We start from the raw sequence: 16,221 nt of genomic DNA on the forward strand, positions 1-16,221 counted from the left end.
TTTCCAATGAAAAGATTATAATTTAAGACTGTGGCTTCATCGCTCTTTGTTTTGGGGTCGATGGAACGACTTCTCTGCGTTTCTTTTTTCCTTCTTTGTTTTTTTCTCTTATTTTGAAACATATCTTGTGGTCCAGCTCTACTGCTGATGAGAGGCTAAGAGCCCTGACAAAAGTCAGCTTTGACCGCTGACTGATGTAATGGTGGAGGGGCTTGGCCTGTGATTCATGGTCAGGATTCTAAACACAAAGTGCAGCCAACTAAATATTCTCCCACTTCACATGTAGCAGTGTTTACATGACTACTTGATCACATGTGGGACAGACATGAGGGCTTTGATACCATACGATGCCTCATAGAGACATGAGATCACACAGGTGGTCTGACTTCTTCCCTCCACACAGTGTTGCATTGTGGTTGTGGAGGTTGTGTTGACCTTACAGTGATGTGATGTAGCAGTGGAGAGCTTCACGCTCCAAACAGTTGAGAGATGGATGAAATGTTCAGTAAATCTTAAAAGTCCAGTGCACTTTTAGAGCCCGAGCGTGTTTAACAGTGGATCAGACTGGATGTCTGTGGAAGTGATTTTGGTTTGTTCTGATTTCAACGTGCCCGAAAACTGCAGTCAGCCAAGCAAACCAAAATGACTTCATATCTCTGAGATATTTAGAGATCTTGTGTCAGGTCAGTGGTGCATGGACCGTACATGGTTCACACACACACACACACACACACACACACACACACACACACACACACACACACACACACACACACACACACACACACACACACACACACACACACACACACACACACACACACACACACACACACACACACACACATTAATCTCCAGCTTGGCCTCGATTGCATCAAGTTGCACCTGTTGTCTTGTTTTTACATTCTTTGTTGAATTCTGAAACCCAAGACTTGAGATGAAGAAAAGTGTTAAATAATGGAATTTTAAAAAAGATGATTATTAAAAAAGAAGTATAGTAAAACTATATAAATAAATGCGGTGATGATATTTCTGTTTACTTTAGAAGTTATTATACACTGTATGCTGTGATTCTGATCTGGGAAACATTAAAGACATTCATAGCCAGTCTGATGATTTTGTCTCTTTATTGATATAGTGAACACAAGTAAGTATATGATCAACAAGAAAGGGAAAAAAAAAATGTTTTTAATTCTTTTAAAATGTAAATATGTGGAATCAGATACTTTACAGAAAAAAATCAATTCTGAAAAATAATTCACATTTACTTCACTTGATTAAAACTAACTTTCATGTATAAATATAAACAATACCACATCTAGAATATTTTTTGTAAATATATGCCATTAAATACTAACTGAAATAAAAACGAACTTCAATTTGGAGTTAAGATAACATTGTACTCAGATAAAGGAAAAAACATTGTCATGTATAACCTACACGTTGACATGTAGACTGCATGATCTTTTAATACATTGAAAATGTAAATATCTTGCATCAGATCTTTAAATGTATATTTACATATAATAAACAAATAGATTCTAACTTTGAAGTCAGATACTTTACAAAGAGATTCTAAATTCAAAGTAAAAAATAATTACACATCAAACACAAGTTGATTAAAACAGTCTTTCTGCCATGTAAAAATGTGAACAACACCACAGACTGAATGATTCAAAAATCTAAATATGTGGAATTTGATTCCTCGCAGAAACAAAAATATTTGGAGTAGAAGAGACAACATGAACCTAAATATGTAGATATTTGGAACCAGACACTTAACTGAAATAAAAACAAACACTTAAAAAGTTGAGTAATAAAACAAAACATATTCTACTCAATTAGATAAGAAGACAACTTATACCTATGCATGTCGACATTCACACTGAATGATGGTTTAAAAGATTGGAATTGTAAAAATTTTCCATCATATTCTTCACAGAAAGAAAAAAACAATTGTAAAATTCAATGATTCTGACTATAATTGTACATCAAACTTAATCTGATAAAAATGTCCTATTATGATTATACCACATAGAGACTAAATGTAACATTTAAAACTGGATACGTCACAGAAACAAAACCCTTAATAAAAGAGATGACATTTGATTCAGTGTACATCTTTTCACTGACAATATAATGACAATCATCTTCCACAAAAACATTTAAATCAAAGTCTCATCATCTAACATGTGCCCCTAACATGTACATTGACTCAATATAGCTATATATCAACAAGCATTTAAAATGTTCCACATCCAAATAATTTTTATTAAACATGTTAAATATGATCTGAGCACTGCAGTGATTTTCTCATATTCTCCTATTTTAAGCCATTGTGATGAAATATATCTGTGTTCTTACAATATTACAAGGTTACAAGGTTTTTATTTGTCATTGTACGACAGCGTTGCACAACAAAATTTAGATTTTAGTCTCAATTCGCTACATAGGAAAGAAAACAAAATAAAACAACTCTGTTATATATGGAGGGTGGAGGATGAATTAAGGAGTCTAGCAGCCAGAGGAAAGAAGCTGTTCTGAAGTCTGGTGGTCAGCTGATACTTCTGTATCTCTCTCCAGACGGCAGCAGGGTGAACAGCTTGTGGCTGGGTGGGTTTCGTCTTTTAATGTCGTTTTTGCTCTCCACAGACTCCTCTTCTCACTAATATCACTGATGCTCAGTAGTTATGTGCCAATGATGTTCTGGGTGGTTTTAATCACCCGCTGTAGAGCCCTCCTGTGAGAGGATAATGAATATACAGGAGGATGTGCTCCTCTGTAACCACAAAGCATGGAGTCTCTCACTTGATGTTAAAGGAGACTTTGATGCTTTCCTCTGCTTGCTCATGTGTGATCGTTTTCCATGTTGCAGGAATGTCAGCAGGCTTTGCATTGAATTCTTTGGCAAACTGCTTGTTGAACTTTGCCAGAACATATTTCCAGTAGTCTGATGCCTGAAGGCTTGAATCTGGAACAATGCTCCAGTCTGGGTAAATATCTGTGTACTGCTTGTAGGGGTGCCATTCACCTTTTGTATCAGTGCATTGAAAACGCTGGTTACTGATCACAGAGGAAGAGCATACATCAGTGACAAGTTTTTTTATCTCATCCCACTTGCATCTACCCAGAGCCTCTGGCCGATGTAGTGAAGCATGGTACAGAGTGTGGACTTTTCCTCCTGCCTCACAAGGCGCTTTGCAGAATGGACACTGTTTACCACATCCAATTAGTTCGGTGAAAAGCTTGTTCTGAGGATTCACATTTAATTTCTTTAGTTTCATGTGGATGTTAGTTTTTTTGAACTTCTCTTGAAGGACTTGTGCCATGTCCTTCACACACTCAGTCAGCCAGTGAGCAAACTGTTCCTGGTTGGCATTGTTCAGGATCATGAAAGCACCAAGAGCATCTTGGGAAATGACCAGTTTATCACCAAGTTCCTGACAGACATTTTTAACGAATGACTCCAAGTTTCCACTCTTTTCTGTTTTAGCTTTTTTGACGGCATCATTTATGCTCCTGATACTTGACTGAACATGTTGATCCTCAAACTCAGACATCTTAGACCCATTTGAGAAGCGTTCCTCTATTTGGTCGAGTATCCAGTTCTTTACATACTCTTCATAAGAGCAAATGTAGCTCTGATAGTTTTCAAAGTCATCCTTTGATAGCAAATCCAGTAAAACTGAACCCTGGAAGAACATTCGTGTGCTGAACGTCTTGTTTGTCTTCATTTCACCAATGATATCAGGACCCAAGGAACGGTAGACAAAGTCTTCGACTGCAGGCCTCAAGCAGAGATTCATGAATTCTTCTGCCTTCTTTTGGCACTGGTCTCGTTCATGGAACACATCTTTAAAATCAGTGCGGAACTTTTCCTTGTTTTGGTTCAGACATCTGTAGGGATCATTCACAAGTATGAAATCTTCGTGCAGTTTCTGAAACCGTCTGGCTGCAACTCCACAGATGTGCTGTTTCAGAGAAACTTCAAACACAATGTCTATCTTAACATCCTGATTGTTTTGCAGCCTCTCATCAATCATGTGTAGGATCTCCTGGATGTAAGTGTCATGGTAGTTGTTTTTTCTTTCCATTTTTTCAGTCACAAACTGTGTGCAAATTGCAATGATACAGTCAGCTAGCTTTTGTAAAGTCTTTATATGATCTTCAATGTTCAACCACTTGCACAATGTGTGTTTAGCCTGTTTGTAAGATCCTTCCGCTGTATATTTGAAAGGCACCCGTCCACAATCTTCCAGACTTTTTTGACTTAACAATTCACATGCATGACTCCCTTTGTGTGATACATTGTATCTCAGGCAGCAGGACACATTTGTGATGACATTTGTGGTCTTTTGTTTATAACTGGACAGTTCATTTACTGTTTTTTTCCACATCTTATCAAATTCTGTGTCTAGCTCTTTGTCTGACATCTTGACTTTTTTTTCCCGACATTCGTCAATCAATGCACACACTCTCCCTTCTAATTGGTTGGTGTGGTTCTCCTTGATTCTATCAAGTTCTGTCATCCCCTGTCTGATGTCAGCTGCTGCTGTGAGCTGATTAAACACAGAGCTCTCCATTTCTCGTCGAAGACTCTTTGCACTGTTTGCAAACTCCTCTCTGTATCCTTCAACTAGATAGACATGACCCTCTGTTTGCTTGAAGTATTGTGCCAGATTTTCAAGAAGCGTTGTCTCCCATTTAGACAGCTCTGTGCAAGCTTCAATTTTTTTTTGTGTAAGAAATTCTGACATGTCAGATGTCTCAGATTTCAAAGCAACTGTACCAAAGTTGTTAATCTTTGTTTCTGCATTCGTAACCCATGTGTACATTTCTTTTTTGAATTCCCATTCCCATTTGTTGAATTCTGTGCACAGCCTCATGTATGCATCAGCCACCAGGCTGTTTCTGAAGCTGAAGATGAAGTTTTCATGCTTCACTGCATTCCAAAGACTTTTCATCCACTCTGTAAACTCCAAGATATTATTAGCAGATTCACAACTTCCCAACATTTGGATTATGTTCTTCTTGAGCTCATACACAGTTTCACTGTACCCTGCATTGACTGGTGCCATTGGTGGGTTTCCATTCCAGAGTCCAGGAATGTAGCAGTTCCCAGTGTCTGGACTGTACTCCATCACATCAGTGAAGCTCTTGTTCTCTTCTTTCTTTTCCATTTTGGCTGCTGCCTGGGTCATCTCGTTTAACTGTTGCAAGAGCAGTTTCCTGTCTCGTAAGTTCTTGTCATGGGCTGAAACATCTGACACATTCTGGTGAACAAACTGACATTTGGGCTTTTTGCCCACCTCTTTCATCCTGAGGAAAGCATGCACAACTATTTGTAGGATGTCTTTCATTTCTGTTGAATTCTCCATTGCAATATTGATGATGGTGATATCACTCAGCCCCACAACAAGTGTTGCGAGCTCATTGTTGTGCTCATGGCTATTGTCCAGCTGTGCAAGCTCTGGTGACTTTAAGCCCTCGGTGTCAATGATCACCATGAAGTCACAGTTGAGTACTTTCTTGACATCTTCATTGATTCTGATGAGCAACATAAAGGCACCTTGAGTGCATCGACCACTGCTGACTACAAACTGCACTCCAAACATGGTGTTGAGGAGAGTGGACTTCCCTGTGCTCTGAACTCCAAGAACTGTGACTACCAGTATCTTGCTCTTATGAGACATCAAGTCATTGAGCTGAGAAAGAACATCACTAACCCATCTGAGAGGTATGTTGGATGCCTCTCCATCTACAAGCTCAAGGGGAAATCCATCAAGTAACAATTGTGCACATAGTTTGGGCAGATGCTGTAATTGTTCACGTGATTTGTTTGTTTCTGGAAGGGAAAGTGAAGCTTCATAGATCTGACCCATTTCACGGAAGAAGTGTTCAGTCCCCAATGAGCTGTTGGAAAGTTGTCTGTCAATTTCTTCGATTTCTTCTTTGTTTTCAGAATTTTTGCATTTTTCTTTGTACTGCTCCCTGAGATCAGACAATTTCTCTCGAGACACGTTATCGAGGTTCATTCGCATCCATTTCAGGAAATAGCACCTCTCTGTCCCTGGGCTTGATATTGCACTGATGAAACATGTCATTGCATTTGACATGTCGGAACTGTTTTGTTTTTCCCGAAGTTTTGTTTTCTGTATCTGAAGATCACTTTTGTAGTCTTCTATTTTTTCAGACCCGACATTTTTAAGCCGAAATTCTTCCTTCTCTAAGCGAGTCAGTTCCTTCCATATTTGGCCTTGCAAGGGCAGCTGAGCTTCTTTGTATTCAAGGATATCTTGAATCTCAGCAGTGATGGCATCTGCATTTTGCTTGGCAGTCTGGCACTCTGAAGAGTCTTCATCAACCCAGATCTCCAGTTTATGGGCAATGTCAGTCATCTGCTCAATTCCCATCTTCACCTTTGAGTTCTCAACTACATTACTGACTGTTTTCCGCAATGTTTTGACAAAATCTGCATCATTCATTTGTTTAGTCTTCAAAAGGATGTTGCTGTTAGACAAGTCCAACTTGGTTGCTACCTTTTTTAGAGCATCTATACTGGAGCGCTTGCTTTGATGGTTCCCAACCAAGAAGATCTGTGCCTTGGGGTGTTGGTTGGTCAGCAGCTCGCAGTCAAAGTCCAAAGTGTCAAAGAACACAAAAACTGCTGCAGATGTCTCACACAAAAATGCAAATTGTGTTTCAAATGAAGCAATGTCCCCACGAAGGTTAGCTACAGCTACTGGCTCACTGAAGACATCCATGTTTTTGTTCCCACAAGGAAGGTACCAAGTGATTTCAACCAGTCCATTGGATATTCTCCTTGGACTGTCGCCACACTCCATATCATGATGAACAAAGGTATCATGGTACTGCTGAGAATTGCTCAGAAGCTTATTGAGGATCTCTGACTTGGACAAGGAGCACTCACCCAGTCTCACAAAAGATATCATTGGAAGTTCAGAGAGAACAATTCTGTCTTCAACAAAGCCTTTGGCTTCTGAGAGGGACTGAGGTCTGTACTTTTTAACAATGTCTCTCATGGCCCAAAGCATGAGTGTGCACTGCTTTGTGTCACAATTAGGAAGCAGCAGAGGCACAGAAAACTGACACATAGACATTTTGAGTGCCATTTCCTGCCGTACAAAACCATCAGAACACAGAAAGAGGGCAGTGATTATGTCAAGGGGGTTTAGCATGTCACCTGAATTCAGATTGTCAAGCAGATCATCAAAATTTAACTCCGTCTTTCCTGATGCAGCATCAATGTTTGTCTCACATGCAGTACATTTCACATTCCTAGCTGTCACATTAACCATCATCAGTTTCTTTAGAAAATACCATGGAAGATCTGAATTACACTTGGCAGGTTCATCAGTGATGGTCTTCTCGTCAATCTGAAGTATTGTGCTCAGGGATAGCTTCTCAGGGTAGAGCTGCTCCAAACCCAGATCCTCCAGTAAGCTCTCTAGATGCGTCTCTGAAGACAGGAAAACAATGATTATTAAGCCAATTATCGGTTATTTCAATATTCTGAAGTACGGACCAAAGTTGTAACATTTAAATTTGTTTTGCTGTAACACAGTTGTAATATGGTACAGCTAACTAAAACTAAGGCCTATGATGATGTTGGTCAGGCAATCAGTCCAATTATTGGGTCTAGATAAAGAATACTTAAACAAAACTAGAAAGTGAAACCTTATGTTTTGGCAACCCTCTGACATTTTCTCTCGTGTTGCAATTAGCCTAAAATTTAGATTTTTGAACAAGAGATATCAAAATCTAATGGACAGTCTGCCATGGAATTGTCAGCTCAAGGACATGAAAGAGATGTAAGAAGACATTGTTTTTTAATTTAATTTTAATCAATTAATAAATCAAAAGGTGAACTATCTATCAAACTATCAAAAGGAAGTTTAGGTTTTAACATGCATCGATAGGCATTCGTGTACCAGTACTAGTTTTGGCAAAAACTGAATAAATAAATATTTTGAACTGAATCTTTCACAAGTTTGATTCGTACTGTGTCTACATTGGTATGTGTTGCCTCCAGGAAATAGCCACAGCCTTGCACTTTAAAGTTCCACCTCCTTGGCTTTTATATTTTGCTAAACTAACTGCCAGCAATCAAAATGGGAGCATTGCAGCCTTTAAACCATGTTACAAACTCACTCAAGTACTGCATGGCTAAGATTAGCTTCCGTTGAGCAGTATGGGTGGTGACAAACTGACATTAATTTCCCCCTCTCTGCTTGCCGTAGCTGTATGCGCTCGCCGCTGAGACTGTTTTGTACTGCAAACCCCAATACTCGTCTCAACTTGACTCGTCTCAGGCCAGAAGCTATTCTGTTTCTTCCCTCTTTCCATTTTTACCTTCCTAAAGACTCTTCTGTAACCCTCAATATCTGTGAGTTAGTACGGTTTAAGGAAATGATGAACAAACAAAAAGGACTTGTCAGCTTGCAGACTGCATTAAGCATCTAAAACAATAAACCGATGTGATTTGGCTTTAATACCAATAACCACTACAATGTTTCTGCTGTCAATATACAGGTCATGTTGCCAGTGTGACAAAGACAGAATCTCCCTTCAGATCCGGCCTCCTGCACAGAAGTAGGCTACCCTACAGCCAGCTGCGGCCAATGTGCTGACTTGCTTTACCATAAGGGAGAGGGCCTTTTGGCCTTCTTAATTCCCCAAATACATGTCAGAGGTTAATGGAGCACATGTTTGGGCCCCAGCATTTTCCAGACTTTGCCCCTGTTTCTTGATGAAGTAAGTGTCCCCTATTTGTCTTTGGAGCAGCACATCAAACATTTGACCTCAGGACTATTTGTGTTTATTTGTGTTACTCAGGCGGCATGTGCAGGAATGAATGAACAGCTTACCTCCATATAGATACAACAATGTTTTTTTCTGCCTTTTCTCACTATCATCAACAATGGCCGAAATAACCACTTTTACTTTTATTTTGTGCACGTTGTGGAAGTCCCACAAGGGTTTGAAAACCAAACGCCGTCGTGTCTGAGTTCATAACATCATATGGAGGCGTTTCACCAAGCTATATTTACTGTATCTAGCAGATTTCACAGTGATTTAATTGCAATAAACGGATCAAAAAGATTCCCAAATACATCATGATGAAAATTTGTAAGTCTGTTTTAATGCTTTTTCAGGTCTGTCTCCAAGACAACAAGCAATCAACTTTTAAGATGATTGTTTTCTGAACGGCAGGCCGGCACAAATTTGCCTCCGTTTGCGTCTTTGCATTGACTTTTTTTATGTAATCAAAAATTCACTGAGTGTTTGGTGTCATCACACCACTAGAGTGTCTGGATGCAGTCTTGAGTGGATTGGGACAGGAGGGATTGAAGCCAAAATGGAAAAGTGCAACTTCTTCCAGACAGAGATATTAGTACTAAAGAATATTGTCTCAAAACACAGGGTTTCCATGAGGGCTGTCACAAAATCTCACTATGCTATTATCATGGCTGCACGCTAATGTGTATGTTTGTGTGCTATGAGTGAATCTACCTGGGTGCATACATGATAGAAATGTCATTGATTTGGGCTTTCTCCCAACTTTTATCTTTCTTTCTGTGTTTGTGTGAGTGTGATATCATAAAGTTTTTGCATTGGCTTTGAGTGGGCTTTCCCATCTTCATTGACATATTTTAATACATGGACTAAAACTGCACAGTAATCGTATTTTTTAAGGTGTTTTATGTTTTCTATAGTGTTACAAATTTTGATCTCTACAATAAATAGTTATGAGATAGAGATGCTTGCATCTAATTCATTCCTCTTTTATTTGATTCTTCTTTTGGAAACCTCTACAGAGTTCTGGTAAAAATGTGTACATTGCCCCTAAGTCTGTAAAAATATTTTGAAAATTCATTACAATAAGAATTCTATTGTACTTACTTGTGTGGGCAGACGTCACAGCTGGCTTGCTGATTCTTCCATTCCTAAATTGTGTAGAAACCTCAAGAGTGTAACACACGCCGGGCTTCAGGTTGTTGAGAGTGAGTTTGTTTGTGTCTGTTGACTCAATGTCTCCTTCATGGCTACAAGTCACAGTGTAATTCTCCACTTCACCAGCAGGGGTGTCCCAGCACAGAGACACTGACTCACTGCTGACCTGATAGACTGTGATCTGCACAGGAGGGTTGGTCTCTGCAGGAACAATATAATGGTTTCACTGGAAATCCAAGCTGTCAACGTTTGTCTGTAATTTAAAGTACGTCCAAGTGCAAGAGGTGATGTAAAAGACAAAGTCACATATAATCACACCATGCACTTATTTTGTAGGAATACAATTTACAACCTCTTTAGTCTGAAACTCACCTGTGTGTGTGTGTGTGTGTGTGTGTGTGTGTGTGTGTGTGTGTGTGTGTACACACACACACAGAGAATACCTCAGTGTAAGAAGTACATGTGTTTATTTTTTTTTGTGAGCCCAAAAACCATGCAGACAAACCTCCATGTTTATTATTAATACATTATTATTATCTTTTTGATTTATTATTCTGATTTACCTGTGAAGACAGTTTGCATGTATTTGCTTGTTGCTTTAAGAACTGACACTTCTCCTGGTGGAGGAACATCTGTCATAAGAGAAGAGAGGTACAGCTCAGTATCATTGCAGTATGTATTTAGTCATTGGATCAGTTGTTGACGGTCACACATTATGCATAAAGTATAATTCATCTACTATTGTTTACGTTGTATAATGAACAATGTCAGATTAGGGGTAAATTAATTTGCCTACTTGTGCTCATGCAAATGTATTCTGATGTGAGTTTGTTCTTTGATAGCTGATGCTGCTTTAACATGTTTAACGCTTTGTCTCTGTTATTGTTGCATTGAATGAAAACGTGTAATGTAATTCTGCACACCAAAACCTCATCTTATAAATTGTGTCAAGGAAGTCGAGAGCCGCAAACGGAGACGGCTCACCTTAAAAAAAGAAGTGCATTTTCAAACTCCAGTGAGCAATTTAAGGCGAGCTAAAATTAATAAATAAACAAATAGCCTAAATAATGAACATCATTTATAACTGTTATAAAGTCATATTTCTGCCACTTTCCTACAACTGATACCGAATGAATTTGCCAATGTGTGCAATCACTGGAGTTATCTGTATATAATGATTCATTAAATAATTAGTTTGATGTTAAGACGTGTGATGAGTCTGACTGTAGAAAGAGTTGATTTCTCTTTCAACAAGTAGACGGCAATAATAATGATGAGCACTACTAAATAATCTTAATAACAAATGAGTCTGAAATTAAGTTTTAAGAAGGAGCTGATTGTTTGGCCTGAAATCTATATCACCATAAAACCAACGAGCAGCAGGTTAAGGTAGAAAACATCTGTAATTTCTTAAAAGTAAAGCAAATTGGAAAGTGACATTTGGTTTTTATATTTTATTGCTAATATTAATATGTATAGTAATACAGACCTGTGTTGTGAGCAGATTACACATGTGCACCCTGTAGAAGACTGTTGTATTGAAAACTCTATTTATATACAGAATACTAAGCATTTAAGAAGTGTTGTTTCTGGTCTTTTTTACAGGGTGACTAGTAGTACTGTGGTGGTACTCTATGATTTACATATGATTCATTTTTGTTTTATAAATTCCAGAGCATTATCCAGTAAAATGATTGTATTTATTTGTTTTATGCAGAATAAGGTAAATAAATAAATGTTAAATAAATATAAAGGATTTTACATGGGATAGTTTAGTGGCCTTATTGTCATAACAGTCAGCAATAAAGTCAAAGTTCAAGGTAAAACAACTTTCTACAGTCAGACTCATCACACTTATCAACACTACAGCCTGTAACATTCACCCAAATAGGTCAAGAAGCCTTAATTAAATACATTTAAAAAATAATTTAATGAATCATTGTATACAGGTAATTCCAGGGTTTGTGCCCATTGGTGTATTTATTCACGATCAGTTCAGTGAAAGTGGCAGGAATATGACTTTATAACAGTTATAAATTACTGTATGTTCATTATTTAGGCAATTTGTTTATTTATTTAATTTAGCTCTGCTTAAATTGCTTTTACTTTGAAGGCAAGCTGTCTCTGTTTCCAGCTCTCAACTTGCTTTATTCAATTTTCATTATTAAAGTTGGATAATGGAACAAGCTGACGTTTTGGTGAGATTGATGAGATTAGTCAATACTCCTAATTTGACATTATTATGCAATGTGAACAACGGCAGATAAATGACACTTCATGCACGGACCACAGACCCACACTTACAGTCAGACTGTGATGTAGGTGAAGTGTTCTCTCCTTCCCCACAGTATGGCTCATGGAAGGAATCCGGCTCATCATAGAGCTTCTTGGTAATGGATACAAATGTGTTGATTAAAGTGTAATGAATCTATTCACAATAGCTAGAAGGACAACACATATTTGGCTTGTAATTGTATTGTTAATTCAGTTTAGAGTTGTGCAAACCAGCCGTTTACCTCCTCATCTGAGTTATCCATCGTGGGTACACTCTCAGCCATCCCACACTTGGTCCAGATTATTCAAACAGCTTCTCACTGAAAGTAATAGAAAATAACTCTGTAACTCAGTCACCGCCAAAACTATTGATGTTAAACAAAAATCACTCAGCTAAGTGTGCTTTGCAACCTGTCAGACTACAATATAGACTAAAACAAAAATACTGTAATCAATTCACAGTATTAGCGATGAGGACAGATTGAACATGCTGAGTCATGTTTGTGTTTTAGGCTTTGAAAAGTTTACATTTGAACACTATTTAAAAAGACAGAAAAACACCCAATTACAAATAAATTGTTGCCTACCTTTGTAGATTATCCATAGTACAAACTGTATCCGTTCTTTAATTGAGGAGTTTTTATCTACTGTAGCAATATAGGTTAAGTATCAGTCCTGAGGATAACGCTCTGCACATCCCTGCAATGCCGTAGTCTGTCACTGGCATCTCCTTTTATTCAGCCTTGTGAAGTTACTTTCTGTTTTGTTTCTGGGAAATAGATTATCTGGTTTCCAGTAAAGTGAAACTTATTGTCTGGTTCCTCCCTCTGCCGAAGGGGGAGCTGTTCTCCATGTGGCCCTCTGGAAGAGTGAGTGAGTGAGTGAGTGAGTGAGTGAGTGAGTGAGTGAGTGAGTGAGTGAGTGAGTGAGTGAGTGAGTGTGTGTTTATATATGTGTGTGTTTATATATATGTGTGTGTGTGTGTTTATATATATGTATGTGTATATGTATAAATATATATATGTGTGTGTGTATATGTATATATATATATAAGTGTGTGTGTGTGTGTGTGTGTGTGTGTGTGTGTGTGTGTGTGTGTGTGTGTGTATATGTATATATATCAAAATCAAATCTTGCATTGATAAAAGTAGGCCTAATAACAAATGATAAATTAGGCGTAAATTAGAAACTAGCGATGGCATGTGCAGTGATGCCTGTAAAATATTTAACATTATTTATGTTTATATTTATAACAGTGACCCCATTCACCTTGGCAAAGAAGGCTCATTTAACAAAATAGAAGGTGGAGGACCTCCACAGGTCTGTGACCAGATGTGTGGTCAAGGGACTGCATTCGTTTTCCACTGTGGAATCTCCATGGTTCAGGTAAAAAACAATATTTGTATTGTATTGTATCCATTAAGACAATTCGTCAAAAAGACTAATAAATATCCTCAAATTTATTTTATACAGAGAGATGACCACTGCCCTCAATCCTCTACCGACCCCCATCCAGGGATGATCTGTCCAATACACTAGTTCATCCCTGTGTGTACAGGCCTCATCACACCATCTGAGAGGGTTTCTCCTGTGCAGGACATGCAATTAGTCAGGAGAGGTGTCGTATTTTGCCAGAGAAGGCAAATATGCTCATATTTCTGCAAAAGAATTGGTGAAGTTTATTTATATTTATTTAAGTATATTGTAAACTGTTGTTTACAGTTAATATATTGTTCATAGTTAAGTTAAAAAGTTTGAAGCTGTAGTTTGAAGCCAAGTGTTTTGTATTTATTTACATTTATAGTATACTTCAAACAGTTAATATATTGTTCAATTTGAAGAAAACAAATTGCCTTGGCAATAAAAAAGCCTTTCTTTAATGTTGTCAATCGTCGTTTTGTGTGTTTGTTTTTTTAAAGTATCAGTTCAGGCACCGTTTAGGTACCGGTATCGTTTTAAAAGTGTTGTTTTAGCACCGGTATCGGAAAAAACCCAAAAGATACCCATCCCTAGATGCCATCAGGTCCTGCAGCCCTGCCTTGGTGGAGTCTCTCCCGCTGTCTCCTAACCTCCAGCTTCCTCCTGTAGGTGTCCTTGCACTCCCTTGCACCCAATCCCTTTCACACAAACCTGACAAAAGCCAAGATGAATTTTGGACTGAAATTTAGTTAATCTGAAAATCAATGTAAATTAGTTGCAGCTGATAAAACCTGCCCTGATATTTTGTATAGTGTCCCAAAGCGCTCTGTCTGTGTTGGTCTGTTCTGAAAGGACGGGTTGGAGAGCCTCTCCAGGTTCAGTTCAAATGCAGTTTTCAACCTACAGTAACTTCAGAAGTGTGGCTTCATCATAAACCTGCTGTGAATTCCACTCCTTACATTACCCTCCTGATTGGAGTAAGTGACTCCAGGTGTGCTCAGGTCTACACAGGTGGAGACTGATTACAGTTCAGTTTGTGACAGTTCTCAGGAGACTGAGCTGACATTCACATGTCTCCGGTCCTGCTTCCCTCATGTGTTACTGGCAATGTGAGTCTCTTTCTGGGCATTACTGTCAGCATATGTGATTACATAACTACATCGTCTACGTATAGTTTGACATACTGTGTTGTCCTTAGATATATGCTGTTGTTTCTTTAATTATACTGCAGAAAACCAGGAGTAGAATGGAGGTAATAAACGGTCAACTGTACTGAATGCATTCCAATGTCAAGAACTCTTTTTATTTGTTATTTGAGGCTCTTTAGTGTATAACTATAACTACATCAGCACAGACACTAGAGAAAATCTACACCAACACCAGATGTCATTAAATATGTGATTTTGATTATATATCATTAAACAATGTAAGGCCACATCTCAATGTCCACAGACTGACTGTAGTTTACATGTTCATTGATGATTTAAATAGATTTTACTTACTTGTGTAGACAGACTTGGTATTGACATGACAGGCTGTCATCTTCACAGTGGGGCTTGGCCCAGTGGAAATAACAATAATAATATCCTTTGTATCCTTTCTGCTGAACAGTAGACTGTATAAAACTGACCTTTACCACACGTGCTGTGTTGACAGTCAGCCTTGCTGTTGGACCACTGCATTGATGGAGGGTCGTCTTCTCCTGCACGGTAAAGATCACCGGATGAATCTTCATCACCGACTCCCTTGATGAATGAGAAAATGGACATTTTCAGGTGTGATGAATCAACTCGTATTCCCATACACATTAGTTAATAAGATAGTATTTCCATTTTATTTCTTCTTGTTGTAGATATACAAACAGGCTGTTTACCTCCATTGTGGGAACAGTGTCAGTCACCCCACACTTGGTTTGGGATTCTCGTTCCAGTTAAAGATGAAAAGAGGGCTCGGATCTCCCAAACGGGGTAAAAGCCACAACTCTCCCTCACTGTGATTCTCTGCTATGGATTTTAAACATGGATCATGGGTAATGCTGGAACACGTGGTAGCCTGCGTCCAGTATGGGAGAAGTTAGTCACTGGTGCTGTCTTTGCTTGTGCTCTAGCTATAGCCTGTTTGTTTTCTATTTTATTACTGCCTAACGGGGTGGCGGGGGAGGGACAGAAGGGAGAGAAATATACCCGGCTGCTCCTGTCAGAGATTTTGTAAGCCCTCCGAAAGGGAAATGTGCACAATGTAAAACACAAAACGACTGATTTGGGCGTTCTGCAGGTGGATACATGCAGTGGAACCGATGACGGACAGTAGGGCAAGGAAAGGTGCACGCTGTGGAAAAGAGACTTTGAGAGGAGATTGGAAAAAGACTCACAGCCTTAAATGTAGAAATCAGAATCAAAAGAGAGGATGAACTGATCACTAGCAAATGCGGACATTCAAAGGCATCTTTCTACCCACAATGTTTGCCAGCAGGATCCCTTCCTTATCTGTCCTACGGAGGATCAGACATGACCGATCAGACCCATATGAACCCTTTTGTACTCACTCCTGTGG

General features: G+C 38.6%; 1 protein-coding gene across 2 annotated transcripts; it reads right to left on the minus strand.

Moving 5' to 3' along the window:
* Positions 1–1,110: 1,110 nt before the first annotated feature.
* On the minus strand, positions 1,111–15,367 carry LOC137872285 (interferon-induced very large GTPase 1-like). 2 transcript variants are annotated; one of them, XM_068710458.1, is made up of 6 exons: positions 15,299–15,367; positions 12,492–12,569; positions 12,280–12,361; positions 10,539–10,607; positions 9,925–10,176; positions 1,111–7,480 (listed from the first exon to the last, which is right to left on the minus strand). In XM_068710458.1, exons 2-6 carry the CDS (start codon positions 12,531–12,533, stop codon positions 2,805–2,807), a joined length of 5,121 nt encoding a protein of 1,706 aa, XP_068566559.1. In that variant the 5' UTR covers positions 12,534–12,569; positions 15,299–15,367; the 3' UTR covers positions 1,111–2,804. The 2 variants fall into 2 exon arrangements, with proteins under 2 accessions (XP_068566559.1, XP_068566558.1); XM_068710457.1 differs by lacking the exon at positions 15,299–15,367 and adding an exon at positions 12,837–13,042.
* Between the last annotated feature and the right edge of the window lie 854 nt (positions 15,368–16,221).

Source organism: Cebidichthys violaceus, unplaced genomic scaffold (assembly GCF_023349555.1).
Source record: "Cebidichthys violaceus isolate CVI_PGR_0920_01 unplaced genomic scaffold, fCebVio1.0.p SCAF_156, whole genome shotgun sequence".
Lineage (NCBI taxonomy): Eukaryota > Metazoa > Chordata > Actinopteri > Perciformes > Stichaeidae > Cebidichthys > Cebidichthys violaceus.

Bases quoted from the DNA above. Each gene is read 5' to 3' on its own strand.
- LOC137872285 (XM_068710458.1), bottom strand. From the start codon at position 12,533: ATGGCTGAGAGTGTACCCACGATGGATAACTCAGATGAGGAG. The intron at 12,362-12,491 runs GTAAACGGCTGG...TCCATTACCAAG, and splicing joins TGGATAACTCAGATGAGGAG to AAGCTCTATGATGAGCCGGA. The intron at 7,481-9,924 runs GTAAGTACAATA...TCCTGTCTTCAG, and splicing joins TGTGACGTCTGCCCACACAA to AGACGCATCTAGAGAGCTTA.